The 16,438-nt window shown below is 44.3% G+C and overlaps 1 protein-coding gene across 4 annotated transcripts; it reads left to right on the top strand.

Annotated features, from left to right (window-relative positions):
• The first annotated feature begins 235 nt into the window (after nt 1–235).
• On the top strand, nt 236–15,921 carry LOC135262853 (zinc finger protein ubi-d4-like). Of its 4 annotated transcripts, none has more exons than XM_064350166.1 (12): nt 236–381; nt 2,824–2,984; nt 4,080–4,187; nt 4,324–4,505; nt 6,339–6,431; nt 7,125–7,209; nt 8,734–8,775; nt 10,984–11,121; nt 11,834–11,965; nt 12,229–12,341; nt 13,307–13,388; nt 13,884–15,921. In XM_064350166.1, the coding sequence occupies exons 1-12, from the start codon at nt 239–241 to the stop codon at nt 13,964–13,966; spliced, it is 1,362 nt and encodes a 453-aa protein (XP_064206236.1). In that variant the 5' UTR covers nt 236–238; the 3' UTR covers nt 13,967–15,921. The 4 variants fall into 4 exon arrangements, with proteins under 4 accessions (XP_064206236.1, XP_064206235.1, XP_064206238.1 ...); XM_064350165.1 differs by having other exon boundaries at nt 2,824–3,020; XM_064350168.1 differs by lacking the exon at nt 8,734–8,775.
• The last annotated feature ends 517 nt before the right edge of the window (nt 15,922–16,438 follow it).

Raw genomic sequence — 16,438 nt, 5'->3', positions numbered from 1 at the left:
GTTTGCAGTGCCACCTTTTGGATTTCACTGAAAATTCACCCATATGTTAATACTGTATTTTAAATGTGCCAGTTTAAAAATATTTCATCATTATTTTATCATAGCAAATTGTGATAATGTATTGCAGTCCCTTGTGAAAAATGTTATATGAATAATTATGTGATTGTTCATCCTACCTACTGAGTTCACTATGTAGGCTGATCCCTACATGTTTTCGAAATCAGTGAATCTGCAATGCATGGTCCTGTTCTTGCGTCCTTTTCACGCAGCCCTTGACTGCGAACTGCATCAAGCGCAATCGCAGTCTGTCGAGTCAGCTCATCAAACCGTGAAGCGTAGGCGATCCAAGATGGCCGCTGTTGTGGAGAATGTTGTCAAACTGTGAGTGTTTCTTTTTCAATTTTGAAATTATCTTGTTGTTTATGTCTAATGGTGACGGCAGTTTGCCGTTTAAGACACTGGCTAAGATAATAAATTTTGTTGGGGGCAAGACATAAAAGGAAGTCGACCAGCAGTGGCGAAGAAATACTATTTAGCCGTGGGTACTGGATTCATTGTTCAACTGGCTGCTATTTAGCCATAGTTAGCATGCTACTGATTAAACTTAGCTAACATACACTGAAGTTTTTAAAGGATGCTTTTAAGAATGTGACATTTCAAATGAGTAGTTAAGTAGTGCACCAGTAAAAGTTGTTTTTTGTACTTTTTGTCTGCTGTCCACTTTGGCCCTTCATACGTGTGTCTGGTTTTCCACAAGGAACTGCGGATTATGATACGATAACTCGGCTAAGTTAGCTAATTGAACTAAAATGCCTAGCTAGTGCTAACTATATATGAACTTTTGCTTGTTTGGTAGCCAAGTTACTATCATAGGTCCAGTTACTGTTTTGGTTGGCTGTGTGTCGTGATGTTCTCACGATACCTCGTCGCGTTTGTGTAGTGTCTTGGCCCGTCCATCTCATACTTTGAAATGACATTAGTAGTTGATAGCTAGCTGAATTGATGATGTTAATGCTATCCTTAGAAAAACACAAGTGGCTTTATTAGTACTAGACTAGCTAGTCTAACTATCTTAATAATTTGAACTTGAAGTTTCTACAAGTTACATGTAATTTAATTCCTAGGATGACGATTTATCATGTTTTAGACGTCAGCATTTTAACAACGTTAGAGCTAGCTATCTTGCTAGTCTAACCACCGAAATACGCATTTCCTCTTAGTTGGCTACATTAGCTGCTGTAGCTATAACTCACTTTATTTTTAACGCTACAGACTTAGTTACTGACGAACAAGATTAATTATGATTACTTAGGAATGGAGCTGAACTTAGATGGAAACGTAATTTATTGGCGATTTCTTGAATTGCGCAGCTGTTCCCATATCCCAAGCTGGACGTAGCTAACCTTAGCAATAGCTACACAATAAAATTAACACCTCATTTATAGTTAACTTCATTGGTAATATTATCATTAGCTAGTTGTAGAATGAACTGTCTTCAATAGTCTACTTTTAAGTTATTATTATTATTTTGCGCTGCAGAATATTTTCGTGACCCATACGTGTTGGTACAAAATCCATGTCATCTGTCTCGCTATCGTTAGCATTTCAAGGCCATTACGCACGGTAACATGGCGCACGCATCCACACAGATTGGTGGGTTCCGCATTTTATTTTGGATACATTGTCAGCCCTGGCTAATTAAAATAGCTACGTACCTTTATAACACAAAATATGTTACGTTAACAGATATAACACATATTTCGCCAATGGGTGTCGTGTGCATTTGTAAGTAGATGCAATAAAAAAAAATTAAAAACAACAAAAATAGAAAATATTGTTGAACTGTACTTTAGCTAGCTAGTCCTAGCTGATGATACTAAGCAAAAAATTCAGTCCAGAGTTCTTGAAACATGTACCATTAGTTGGCTGACTAGTCTGGTGTTTCAGTAGAAATCCTTGGTGTGTGTGTTTTTACCCATTTTTAGAGGAATAAGTTTGCCATACGATAAAGGAAATATGCTGATAAATGTCTAATGAACCAGTTTCAGACTGTTAGCCTGATGGAGTCAATCCATCCTGCCTCACCCCTGACACATTGCGTATCATTTTTTGGTTAACTAGATTTTATTTTTTGCTCCCCTTTTGGCTTTTTAAAATGACCTCATAGCACGTGTTATCACCTTCTGTTAGTAATCGACGGTATCGGTAAAAAAAATTATCCGATGGGTAAAATTTATCTCTCAGAGATAATTAATCTCTCAGGCATTGAACATTTTTCTAGTTTTTAATCAAACTATTTTTTAGCTTGTTATTGTATTGCTTTATTGAAATAATTTTTGTTTCCTTGTCAGAATAAGTGAAATGGTGCAAGTATCTAGTGCCTTTCAAAATGATTAGCAGCCTTTGTGTAGGTGTTGATTTTGATACTGATGGAACTTCTTAGTCGTAGTCTCACTGCGTGATTCAATCTCACATTTGAAACTAGAGCAGGGCGGGGGTTTTATGTTGATGCGATGAATATTGAGTTCTTCACGAAAGGTGTGACTATATTGCACATTTATTGTAGTTCAGTTTTCCCTGCGTTGACTGTGAGAAATTTATATATTCAGGCAATATTTTGCGCAGATAGGCCCAGTAATCATAAGTACCGTGTATTGCACTCAGTACTTGTTTTGAGGGCAACTCAGATCATCTGCACAGTTGTCTCTTACTCTTCTTGTAGGCCTACCTATCCCCAATGGTAGTGTCTGTTTTTGGGGGGCTTTGCCTATCTTAATATATCTTTGTCTCACTTCGCCTGTGTGTGTGTGTGCACGTGTGCAGGCTGGGAGAGCAGTACTACAGGGATGCCATGGAGCAGTGTCACAATTACAATGCACGACTCTGCGCTGAGAGGAGTGTCCGCATGCCCTTCCTGGACTCTCAGACGGGCGTGGCCCAGAGCAACTGCTATATCTGGATGGAGAAGAGACACAGGGGACCAGGTGGGACGCATGCACACAGAAAATGCGTTCTGTATGGTGTGTACGTGGTTATAAGGGTGAAGTTTGAGCACTCGAAGGAAAATTTAGTGACATTTTTGAAAGCAAAATTCATGCTTGTCTGTCTGACCTTTTAAATTGTATAATTTGGCCTTGAACAGAGTTACTGCTTTATTCACATACAGCCAGAAAGTGTTTTCACTGTTTTGCATTCTAACTATGCATTCACCACTACAGTGGATAATGAAAAACAATTCTTAGATTTTTAAATTTATTTTAAGGCATACTATGCAGGATTTTTACCTTTTTTAAAATAACCATCCTATGGCATATCTATGATACACTGGCAATCTCTGTCTTTACGCACTTCCACCAAATTCATGCACCTTTACCTGTATTTGTTATTATAAAATGTATTTGGGATGTTTCTGGGCATGGTACTCCTTTCTGTGTATGGAGGGGTGGGTGTGGCTACAGAGCCTGTGGTTTGGGATCAGATTTCAGCGGAAACAACAACAATACAGCAAGACTCGTTCAAGAACTAATGTTAACCTTGGAATTGCTTTTCCTTGGTGGCGTCAGATGAAGTTCGCCAAGGGGATGAAAAGCCACGTGGAGTTGTCTTGTTTTCTGTTGGACCTGTAAGTAACATTGCCTACAGTGTGAAGCTAGCGACAGTAAGGATGTGAGGGTCTGAAAATTTCAAAATAAAAGTCTCACTATAAAAGCACAATTATGTTCAGCATAATGCTGTTAATTGAGATTTAAAATATAACTGAATCTGCCGTCTTACTGTTGCTCACGGTTACCCATCTCACGGTACTCCGGTTACCTCTAGCTATCCAGCTAGTTACGTTACATTGGGTACACTGGGTGAGTTGGTGGGGTTTGAAAACGAAGGAGGAGACGTTTTTTTGGTTGTATTCACAGGACCACAGCATGACTAAAAATCCTGCATAGTATGCCTTTAAGGAGTAGGTTTACCAAATTGAAAATAATTTCTAAGTGCCCTGTTGTCATATCTTGCGTTGTGGCTAAACGAAAGGATGTTTAAGGCAGTGCATTGTGTTCAGTGTTGTTGTGCCTTCCTCTCCATAGGGATGGCTCCTGGACAGCTGTACACGTACCCTGCTCGTAGATGGAGGAAAAAGCGGCGAGCACATCCCCCAGAGGACCCCCGCCTTGCATTTCCTCCCCTCAAATCAGGTACTAACCGAACCTGGGTGCCAATTTTTTAAATCTTTTACATTTTTTATTTATCTGTTTGTTCAATCACATTTTGTATTTTTAATTTTTTTCAGTGTGATGTTGGTATTTTTTTCCCCCCCTCTCCCATGCTCAGAGCTGGACCTGGGGCTGAAGAAGGACTCGCTGGCCTCCTCGGACGGCAGCAGCCTGGAGGCCCTGCTGAAGGCCGAGCCGCTGGAGAAGCGAGCCGCCCCCGAGCTGCGGGGGCCCGAGGACGACCCTGGCCTGGCCGAGTACACCGGCGGAGGCCTCAACCCCACCACCCGGGCCAGGAAGGTACGGCGTCCCCGGCGTGCGCGGAGCAGCGAGAGAGACGGATGCCCTGACCACCCTGCGCAGCTGCCCTCTCAGCCTGTGCATTTCTGACCGTCCTGCACGTAGCTGCCAGTCATGATTCCTGACTGACTGTTGCAGGTCGTGGGTGGAAAGTGAAGCCTGTTGTGTGGCTTTAATTCTGTGTTTGTGGATATTCTGTAAAGTCCTTGACACCAAATAACTTCCTAGTTATAGAAAATGGATTATTGCAGGTTCCTAATTCCTGACAGCTGCAAAGTTTTGCATTATGATACTCCTCAGTGATGTTGAGGAGTAGCTGGACTCAGCCTTTTGGAAACAACATTCATAAAATGGGATTTATATCAACGTTTGCTTGTAAGATAGCTCTACTTCACAGTTTCTCATATCAGCAACTGCTTATCTCACTGTGGTGATGGTTATTTGGGACAGGGAAGCAGGCAGTCATCTGGGACAGACAGAAAGTGCTGGGCTGAACCCTTCTGATCTGAGCCAGTAGCCCTTGTGTTGCCAACAGTGCTGCTGTATTTCTGGCTTTCACTTCACTGGGGCTCTTTGTTACTTTAGCTAGTGTAACCCCTCACCTGCTCGACTGGATAAAAGCAGCAGTTTTACTTTTGTAGGGAAAAGACGGTGCGATGATGACCATAATGGCTCTGTAATGCGCCTGCCATAGTCGCGGCCATCCAGGAGGAGAATTGAACGGTACAAGCCTGCAGTCCTGCAAGGTTTTTTTGTTCATTAAGAGTTGGTAATGGCCTCTTCACATCCCTTGTCATTGATGGCACAAAGCAATCAGCCTTTCCATTAACCACACCCCCCCCCCGAAAAAAAAAACCTGAAAAAAAGAACAGAATTACCAGCTTTCAGGTTCCTGTGACTGTAGCAGTAGTTTGCTGCTACGCCTCGCTGTAATGATCCCCAGCCAGCTCCAACGTGGCTTTTGTTCTCTGTATGATGTTAATATGGTTTGTGGTGCTCAAAGGCGCTGTGTTCTCTGATCATTTTTGGCAAGTTTTGCTGGTGACCCATATTTCTGACTCCTCGCTGTAGTCTTTCTAAGATAAATTATTTTTGGATAAAAGCATCCATCCCTGTTGACCTGAATAGAAAGGACCGTAGAAAAGCCCAGCCCAGCGTGAACATCGAGATTGGAGGCATTTCAAAGGTACCATGCAGAGGCCCTGGCCCTTCTGTGGGCCTCTGTGCCTGTATGAAGGCAGCAGGGGGGTGGGCTAGTAGTGAATGGCTAATGTTGCACCTTCCTTACTATGCATTACTGGCCTGAATTGGTACTTTTCAGAAAGCTTGAAAACTGAAAAGCTGTGCATGTAGCAAATGGAAAGAACAGATCGTGAGATTTTCTCGAAGAAATCATTTTCTTTGGGTCCTTTTTTTTCTCAAAATTGTTCAAAAATGTGGAACAGTCCATACTTTTAAGTACTAATGCTGGCTACATGGGCAGTCCTAGGATGGTAACTCAGAGTTTGTCATGATGTTGTGACAGTACCAGTGTTTTTATTTGTTCTTCTGCAATTTGCCGTCACACTGCTTCTGTCAATACAAGTTGTAACCACTGGAAAAATAATGGCCTATTTCAGAGTTCACTCCTTTGTGTTTCAATACTTCACCACAGAAACATAGTAGCATTGTGCATGTCCTTGGTTTATGGTGGGATGAAACTTTTAAATGGAGCTTATGGAAACTGTTGTGCATGAGGTGGCTGTTATTGCTATTATTTAGCGGTGTTAATGCAGGCCGTCTTTGCCAAGGATCTCATCCCTGCCCATTTTGTATTTCCTCCTGCCTGCACAGAGAATCCTCGAACCCGATGACTTCCTGGATGACCTGGACGATGAAGACTATGAGGAAGACACCCCTAAGCGACGTGGGAAAGGAAAGGGAAAGGTGGGTGTCTGCGTGCAGTGCAGCTTCCTCTCTGAAGCAGGTCTGGTCTATGATGAAACCAGTAAAATTTCAGAGGGGTTGGGTTTGTACTGTGGCCAGCTTATGTCACACTGTGACCTGAAATGGTATTAATGGAACTACACAATCATTTCTAAAGAAAAAAAAATAGTGATAGTAGTTGTTTGTAATAGATGAGTGGTTGTGTAGCATAATTGTTATGGCCTGTAACTTCTAGGTTGTAGATTTAACTAACCTGAGCTGAATAGCTTCGGTAAATGTCTGGCTGTATACACTGATTGTATGTAAGAACTGTAAGACACTTTGGATGAGAGCATCTGTTAAATTCCTAAATGTAAACGATGGTTGTGATGTCAGGATTCTGCTTCAGTGATTTGCATTTGCATCAATGGAATTATTGGCTGTGTCTTGAGCTTTTATTGCTGATGCTTGACCACCAGGTGTATTTTTACAGCTGTTTTCTCACTCGCACAACGTGTAATCAATAATTCAGTATTTCCAGATAGAGGAAAATTCAAGCCTATTATTGTGGTGAGAGCTCAGCTGAGGAATTGCTTTTTATTTTAAACTCTGTGTAAAGTCTGTAATGAGAGAAACCAAAGAGCAGAGAGACCGCACTAAGGAGCGGACGGTGGTGACGAGGATGTGCTTGTTTTTTTTTTTAACGACGTTCAGGGCCGCGGTGTGAGCAGCTCGCGGAAGAAGATGGACGCTGCCGCCGCTGCCCTGGAGGACCGGGACAAGCCGTACGCCTGCGACAGTGAGTGCCCCTACATTTACTGGAACTCACGTTTGGTGGGGGGCGGGGGAGGGAGAGGCTCTACTGGTGTGTGTTGGGGACCAGGAAATGGGGGCACTGCTGGACAGTCTCTCTCTCTCTCTGTTTTTGGGGAACTGTATTTCTGGTTGCTTGTTTGTTTTGTTTGTCAGCCTGAATGGTTGTGTTCAGTGCAGTCAGTCTACCTGTGTATTGTCTATGGGGATGGTCTGTGAATCGAAGTTCACTGCACTGAAGACGTATACAGTATCTGTAATTTGATTGGTTCTGGACCTATCAGTTTTAAGGACTGCAGGTTCCTGTGGCCCCATGGAGAAGGTACGGTATGTCCAGACGTGTACTCGCTGTGTTCTCATCTCTCAGTGTCAGCTGGTTGAAGTGTTTGATTCTGAGCTATTTGATGCAAAGCTGATTTCAAACTCTCCAGAAGGATTCAGGCTCAGGTCAAATTGACATTCTGGAATGGTCAAGCTAGTGCATACTTTTCCAATTATTGCAAACTTTACAGAAATAGATAATATATAAAAGCTGCAGTTGGTAACTTTCTCAACAGTCGCAATTTTGGATTACCAATGCATCTTGAAAATCGAAACACTCATTGGCTCTGCCCACAGAGAACGAGACACACTCCCACCCCTTTGCGTCTCCACACACAGGGTTCCTGCCCATTCTAGCTAACATGATCTATCCGTGAGCTAACGTTAGCTTACCTAGCTAGCCTAGGTAAACTTCCTAACTTGGTAGTTAGGTAGCAGAAAATCAAGGTAAATTTGTGTTGAAATTTAGAACTCTGTTCAGTGGAAACAATGTGAGCTCCGCATCTGTCCTCAACGGCACTCATTCCTGAAGCTCTCACCTCCTTCCATATCGTGCTCCGATTTTTATTTTAGTTTCAGCGTGAGGTCTATCAAATTTTATTTTCTTCTTTTTGACATAACGTAGTGCCAAAGTAGGTAGTTCGTCTGCAATTGGTAAAACTCTTTCACAGTGCATCTAGCTGCTGTTATGTGAATGTGCAAGGTCAGTCTCATTGTTGATTGGAACACAACGTGAACTCAGCCCACCTCTTTGATTGGTTCATGTTATAAACCACTTTTGTTTGCTGATGCTGGATTTCTCTCACAGCAGCTGTTTCTATGGCTGCTTCCAATTAAGCATGGCCATTGCCCATTATCTTTCTAAAAAAGCAAGTTACCAACTGCACCTTTAATGCTTTAGATCTTTTGTGAGTGCAACTATAGTTGGCGGCATTTCAGATTGCAGTGTCTCTCATCCCTGTGATGGTCAATGCTCCAATGTGGATTTTCCTAACTCCATCAGGACTGGTGTCTTATTTGAAAATCACAGTTTGGCAGCTCGTATATTTTTCAACAGTCTTTTCTTTTTATTAGCGTATATTTTATGGGGTTCTTTCTGATTTTCGAATTCTCTTGAGTCTGTCAGCGCAGTTCTCTGAGTCTCTCTGTCTGCTCTCTCTCTCTTTCTCTCTTTTTTTCTCTCTTTCAGACACTTTCAAACAAAAGCATATTTCAAAACCTTCTGAACGAGGTATATTTCTCTCTCATTCCTTTAATTCTGCCTCTTGTCTGTTCATTGCTTGTGGATTTTTGTCTGTGTGAATGTGGGCATTAACATGTGGAGCAGTTTCAGACAGTCGGAGCAGTACCTTTACTCAAGACGCTCCCATCCCCTTTAGTTTTCAGTGCATTATATAGACCTGTAGTTTGATTTTAAACGACTTGGTCAGTCAAGGTAAAACACACACACACACAAATGTATACGCACACACATTATTTGTGCTTTTAACAATCAAAATTGTTTTTAGTACCACTGACTCTTATCCTGGATTGATTTTATTTAGATTGCCGGGCACTCGCGAACAAAGAGATTAGCAGAACCGTGCCCTAGCAACACTAGAGATCAGACTCAGCGTAGCCTTGCAGAGAGGGTCTCCCGCCAGCCCATGTTCTCATCAGTGGCAAAGCCAGCTTCATCTGCCTTGCCTTGGCTGGATATGCGCACAGCCTGGCGCCTGCATCCGTCACACCAGCTCTCCTCCCTCCCTGTCCCTGTTCGGCTTTTCTCCCCCCACCCCCCCCCCTTTTTGTTTTGTGTGTAGTTTGTGTGCGTCTCCATTGGCACCACTCGGTTTCCATTCTACCCACAAACCCCCGTGTTGCCCTGTGTGCCCCTCGCCCCTTTGACCCCCGAGTGAAATAGAGCCTATGCTTTTGTTTAGAGCCAGCGTGTGGGTTGGTTTGGGGTGGGGGGTGGGGGGGGTGGTTGGTTACTAACTGACTGCTGCACGATGTTCTTTAACTGACCCAGAGCACTTGATGTTGAGTCTATGGGGGGGGGCAAACTGCTCCTTCATGCCCTCCAGGTACCAGACAAATGTATGGGGAGTGGGGGCGGGGGGGAGCATGGCCTGCTTTTATTTTGTTCTCATCTCGCCGGTGGCACTGTTGGAGCCTTTGGTGTTTTAAGTTTTCCTCTGTTTTATTTGTTTATTCATTTTGCCCCAATTTGGAATGCCCAGTCATAACCTGACCTCTCGGTGCACCACACTCTGTCAGTCAGTAGAGGGCAGTGCAGCACACGTCCCCTCCCTAATGCGTGCTGCGCCGCTGAGCCAGTTCACCCTGCTGTCCATCAGCAGAGCTGCACCGCTACACCAGGGGCCTGCAGGCTGGGGCTAGCCTGGTGACTCCTGTGGCTACGCTAGTCCTTCAGGTTCACTGGAAAACTCCATTAGCTATAGCCCTCTGTGCAATGACTGGGATGTGCATTGTGTATCCAAAAAAAAAAAAAAGCACAGGGAGATTATACTCATTTCAGTGAATTGCTAAGATGGTTGGATGGGTGCTGAGGTGTCTTTGGTAGCAGAGCAGCTTTATAGGGGCACATCCCTGCTGTAGCTGCATTCTGCTGTAGAAAGGTGCTGATTGTACTGTGAGTGAGCCCTGTTGGGCTCACGTGCGTTGTACTGCTGGAGGGTGTAGCCTGTTACCCATCCCATAACAGTGTATATATGAATTATATTGCACATAATTCATATAATCATACATATTATGCATAGCATGAAATGTATGAAATGAATTATACATATTATACAAGTAGATTGATCGATTGAGCTCGATCTGAAACTCCAGTCCTGGAGAGCTGCTGTGCCTACTGGTTTAATGTATTAGCGCTTAAGTGATTAAATGATGTCATCGATTGATATAGAGCCTGCACACGTTGCTTACAAGGTCTAAACTGGCTGCTGTTTGAAAGAAAACCACAAAATCCTGCACACGGTGCAGCCCACCAGGACTTTAAAAGGAGTTTAGATCCCCAGTGTGACAAGGAGTTTAATATCCCTGATGTAAGAAGGATTTTAAGATTCCTGGTGTAAGAAGGGGTTTAAGATCCCTGGTGTGAGAAGGAGTTTAAGATCCCTAGTGGAAGGAGGAGTTTTAAGATCCCCAGTGGAAGGAGGAGTTTTAAGATCCCCCAGTGGACGGAGTTTTAGGAATCCCGGCGTAAGAATTGGGATGTCCCAGATTTGCTAACCCTTGCCAGCCAGTGTCATTAAGGGATACAGGTTTCTTTCACACGTCCTTAGATTGGAGTAATTATCACCGAGCTCGCACACAGGTAGGCATTGCAGCGGCGACCCGCAGAGTCTTTGCGCTCGCGCTGCGCGTCGCTTCTCCAGTGTGCGCTCGCCAGTCGCGCTCCTCTTCTGACGGTGCTCGTTTGCGTTTTTGTCAGTCTGCGGGAAGCGCTATAAGAACCGCCCGGGGCTGAGCTACCACTACGCCCACTCTCACCTCGCCGAGGAGGAGGGCGAGGACAAGGAGGAGGCCGAAATGCACACCCCGACCCCGCCCCAGCCGGAGGAGCCCAAGAGTGAGTCGCTCGCCTGTCGCCTGTCCCATGTTCTGTGCAGGGTTCGCCCATGTTACCCGTTCTATCATCTCCAGTTGAAGGCGCACATGCTGTACAAGGGAATCTCTGGTTTGGCACAAATTTTCCGTTGTTACAGCATGCCCATTTTGTCATGCAGAGAAATAAATCTACACTAAACACTGAAAATTGAGGGATATTTATCTTGTGTGTTGTTTATACTTCCTGTGGGTTTGGAAGGGGAGATTGAGCAGTGGTGTTGGGGTGGCACAGAATGTACCATTTAGGTTAATTTTCAGAGCACTCGATGTAGAAAAGTAAATTTGGGACAGTTGAAGTGATTTTTTTTTGGCTGTTTCTGTATTGAAAAAAATGAGACTATATGTATTCCCCATATTGCATTGTACCATGACGTATTTAGTGTTGAATTATTCGTTTCCATTATTGTAATTCTTGTTGTTCCTCAGCATTTTTGTTTACATGTAAGTTTGAGCTTGCCTCATGTTTCTTGAAATTAACTGTTCAAAAAACATAATCTGAAGGTTTCAGCATTTCATGCTCCCTCTGAATGTTGCTCCAGTGAGTTTTGAATGGCCATGCAGATTGTTTATTGATTCCACGCCCCGACAGAAAGCAGTTTAACGGAGCTCTGTCAGATATGATTGTTCATATGTATTGTGACCGTGTCTTAGGGAAATTCATCTCTCTCACTCAGCACCCAAAAAAGGACCAGACGGCCTTGCGCTGCCTAACAATTACTGTGACTTCTGCCTGGGCGACTCCAAAATCAACCACAAGACGGGCCAGTCGGAGGAGCTGGTGTCCTGCTCGGACTGCGGGCGCTCAGGTAGGCCCCGGCAGGCTCGCGGACCCCGCTCCACACTCCTAGCTCCGCCCGCTCCACACTCCTAGCTCCGCCCGCTCCACACCCCTAGCTCCGCCCGCTCCACACCCCTAGCTCCGCCCGCCGCGTCAGCGTCAGTTATTCTGCCGCTCTGCTAGTCTTAACGCAAGTTGTCCGTAACGTCAGACGGCGGGCTGACGCGGGAGAGCCTTGTTCATTTTCGGGAGGTAACTGACTGTTCATGGGCCCATTTGTCCCCACACCAGGTCACCCGTCCTGCCTGCAGTTCACCCCGGTCATGATGGCGGCGGTGAAGACGTACCGCTGGCAGTGCATCGAGTGCAAGTGCTGCAACATGTGCGGGACTTCAGAGAACGACGTGAGTGCGCCGCGGCTCCTGTCCCTCACAGTCACTGTTCATGCGTCACAGTCACAGTCAATGCGTCACAGTCACTGTTAATGCGTCACAGTCGCTCTTAATTTGTCACAGTCGCTCTTAATTTGTCACAGTCGCTCTTAATTCCTCACAGTCGCTCTTAATTCGTCACAGTTGCTCTTAATTCATCACAGTCACAGTTAATCCGTCACAGTCGCTCTTAATTCGATCACATTCGGTAGTAATCTGTCACTGTCATACTTAGAGGTGCTGCTTAAAGAATGCATGCAGTGGCTGTCTCATTGACCATTTACTGGACAACACAAAATGAAGGAAATGCCTCTCGTGATTGATTTACTGCATTTCATTTTTCTCAGTATTTCCATTGATGTCTCATGGCAATTTAGGTCTGAAACATGCAAAATCATTTTTTTTTTTGTTTTTTTTTTTGGGGTGCTGTGGATATTTAATTGTGTCAGAATGAGCAACAAAAGCCTTGTATGGACTGGGTGTTTAACCATGTTCCTCTCTAGGGCCTCTCTAATCTTGTTTCCTGAGGTAGGACAGTATTTTAAGATTGTACCAGTGGTGTCTCTGATACGTTTTTGGTGTGGTTTAGATTTAGCAGACTGTAGCACAAAATGGAGAAATGAGATACGGGCCTAAACAGCAAACCAGGCCTGACCTGCCCTTCTCCTGACCTGTCCTTCACCTGACCTTGACCACTGCAGTATCAGTATATCTGCTTTAGCGTGACGTTAAGGCTAACAGCCTTACTTCACTCTAGTGTTTCTTTTGCGCCTCTACATCATGAAACCTATGCACTTGTTGTACGTCGCTCTGGATAAGAGCGTCTGCTAAATGCCTATAATGTAATGTAATGTAATGTAACAGGCGTAATGTATGCGCATGTATACAGCATTTGTTCCAGTGGTGAATTTGTTTGTGTGTGTGTGCTGTGTCTCCAGGACCAGCTACTGTTTTGCGATGACTGTGACAGAGGATACCACATGTACTGCCTCAGCCCCCCTATGGCTGAGCCCCCTGAAGGTAAGGCTCTGTAATCCTGTTTAGTGTTGCTCAATGAAATGACTTCAATGAGTCAAGAGTATCAGGAGCATTCAATGTCTGTGTATATAAATATACCATCTCTGTTTCACACAGAAGCTGCTGCCTTTTACAGTTCATAGTAGGGCTGGGCAATATGCCTAAATATCTTGATATTCTTTAGCATTTTGGCTATATACGGTACATATCTTGATATTAATGCATTCTCTGAAATACCTTATCGGAATGATTTTCAGTCAGAATTTTGCATTTAAACGGCCAATCTAATAACCTCTTTTAGGAGCTGCCTCTATAATACAAAATTATATTGAATTTCATACAAAATTATATTGAATTTTGGAATAATATTTGATATATTGCCCAGCCCTAGTTTATAGCAGTATTAGATAATGTTGTTCAAACTGGCAGGCAGTCTTGCGCCTGGATGTTTTGGGATGTGACATTTCTAAATGCCGTTGTCTCATTTGCCTCCGCCAGGAAGCTGGAGTTGTCATTTGTGTTTGGACCTGTTGAAAGACAAGGCCTCTATATACCAGAACCAGAACGCACCCCCTTCGTGATAGGGTTCATCCTGACCTGGTCGTCAAACCTTCCTCCCGCTCCTCCCAGCTCCGTCCATGGAAAGTCTGCTTTTTACAGGTGACGGCGGGAATGCACTAAATCCGCTGCAGACCCCTCTGACGAGGGAAACTGTCGCGCCCCCCGTCCTGGAGCGGGACAGGGGAATACAGAGCAGCCCAAACAGAGCCCCACTTTCACCTCCCTCCTGGTCTGTTTGTACTATGACTGTTACAGTTCCAAACCACTTTGTTTTCAACCCTTAGCATATCCATGTAATTCAGGTAGTGCTTTACGTGCTGGTTTATGTGCTATTTTCTGTTCCAATCAAGCGCCCTTACCCAGTCAAGATTTCTGTAACAAGGATCTTTTCTTTGCTCTGGTTGTACATGCACTGTTCACACTGTACAGCAGATCTCTGTGGCCACACCATGTCATCCAGTTACTGTCATCTGCAAACTTAGTAGATTTACAAAGAAGACCATATGCAACAGTCGGAAGCCAAACTATATGAGTCTATATTAGAACCTTGTTTTCATTCGTTTCTAAGACATCTGCTGTTGCTCAAGGTGGCGGTTGTGTCTGCAGGAGACAGTGATAGTTTCAATCAATCAGCATGCCAATGCTTGTTCCTAGTGGGAAAATGGTAAATGTTTTGTATATTTATATATTTGTAGAGCATATAAAGGTGTTGAAACTATTTCAGATAGGGGTGGGGGGCGATTGATGGTATTTATGATAATTGCCTGGGTTAATCTTTACAAAGGACAGCAAAGGACCATGTTCTGCTAGGGAAGCTTAGAAGTGACTGTAGGGGATGAAGAGCTGCAGTGCCATCACTCCAGGGCTCATGTTTTATCTGCTTCAGTGCAGCAGCCATTTTCTCTGCCCATGCAAAGTTTTGGGGGAGGGTCTTTCACAGGGATTGAATGGGTTTCTATGGCACGGGCTGAAGTGGGGATGGCCCATGTGCTGCTGTGAGGAGAGGTAAGGGGGGGTGTGAGTGCCTGTGGGTTTGGGTGCGGTCTGTCCAAAGCCACTGACCTGCTACCACCATTGCTTCCCTCTGAGATAATTCCTATACTGTGATGTACAGGTGCCCCCCCCCCCCCGCCTCTGTAGTACGGCCTGTTTGTGGGCGGGTGCCAGGGAGCTGCCCCGAGCGCCTGTCACCCCCCCCCCTCGTACTCCTGCGACTTGGATGTGAGGCTGCCTCGTGACCCCCTGCTGACGCCGGGTTGAGCTGAAAAACCCTTTTCTGAGCGTTGCTTTATTCTGTGATGTGGGGGCTTTTTAATTCAGCCATTGCTGCCCCAGTGAGCCTCTGGACCAGTGGGAGGAGCTACTGGTGGGCGGGAGGATGTCCGCCTGTGACTTTATTTGGCAGAGCCAGCACTTGATTAACTTTGCAATTGGCTGGTTACTTGTCCCATTGAATTGTTTGGTCGAGATGGCTTTATGCGATAGTACTCGCTGCAGTTAAATTATTGTGAGAGGAAGGAATGTGAGCAGATCCAGTGGTCCTCCGACTGGAGGTCCCATTCCTGGCCTTAGCCCCAGAAGTTGTTTGTGTCCTAGCTCTGCTCAAGCTGCTTGAAGGTGTCTTATGAGCAAAACTTGGATCACTTCTCTTTTAATGTTTTCATTTTTTTTAAATTTTGGTGTAACTTCTCCCAGATTTCAGCAGAGGGTGGCATTGAGCTGTATTCCCGGCTCTCTTGATGCACTCGTAACTCAAAGGGATTTTCATCAGTCTCTGTAGCTCTTATCAGCTCCAGTTAGTAGTGGATAGGCACCCACTTTAAAAAGTGAAAGAACCCTGCAAAAATAGAACCATTATTTATTTGCCACCCCTACCACCAGTGGAGCCAACAGTCCCCAACTTCGGCTTTACCAAGCAGACGCGTTTTGAGGTATCGCCGCAAACAGTTGAAGGATAATTTCATATACTGGATTTTTTTTAAAATCACAACAAGGAAATAAATGCAGATTTTAAAATGTATCCTGAATGCACGTCCTTAAAATCACCACTTGTGTTTAGGGTAAGAGAGATTTTAGTTGTCCTATTAGAAATGCATTTCTGCTGTTGAGCTACAAGTTTATTTAACCTTTATTTAACCAGGAATACCCCATTGAGATCGAAATCTATTTTGCAAGGGGGACCTGACATAAAACACAAGGACCGCTGACATTTTTACGTACTGAAGTATGCACCATAGCAGGCAATCTTGAAAACATCCTGATTTCGTAAATATTTTGATAGAAGATAAACATTGCAATGCAAATGCAGAGCAGAGTGTCTCAATTGGAGTTCAGACATAGCGAGCAAATTTATGAGGTAGAGACTAATTCTTCGCCATTAGCAGGGGCTAATGTTGTTCTTGGTTGGCAGGGTTTAGTAGGAAGTGTGTCATACCGTTATTTTACCTCAAGTTCTGTAAAAACAGTATTTTAAGAAGTCTCAGAGATGGATG

The sequence above is a fragment of the Anguilla rostrata genome, chromosome 9 (assembly GCF_018555375.3).
Source record: "Anguilla rostrata isolate EN2019 chromosome 9, ASM1855537v3, whole genome shotgun sequence".
Classification (NCBI taxonomy): Eukaryota; Metazoa; Chordata; class Actinopteri; order Anguilliformes; family Anguillidae; genus Anguilla; species Anguilla rostrata.
The sequence above is the reverse complement of the archived record's forward strand: the minus strand, read 5'-3'. Positions and strand labels throughout refer to the sequence as shown.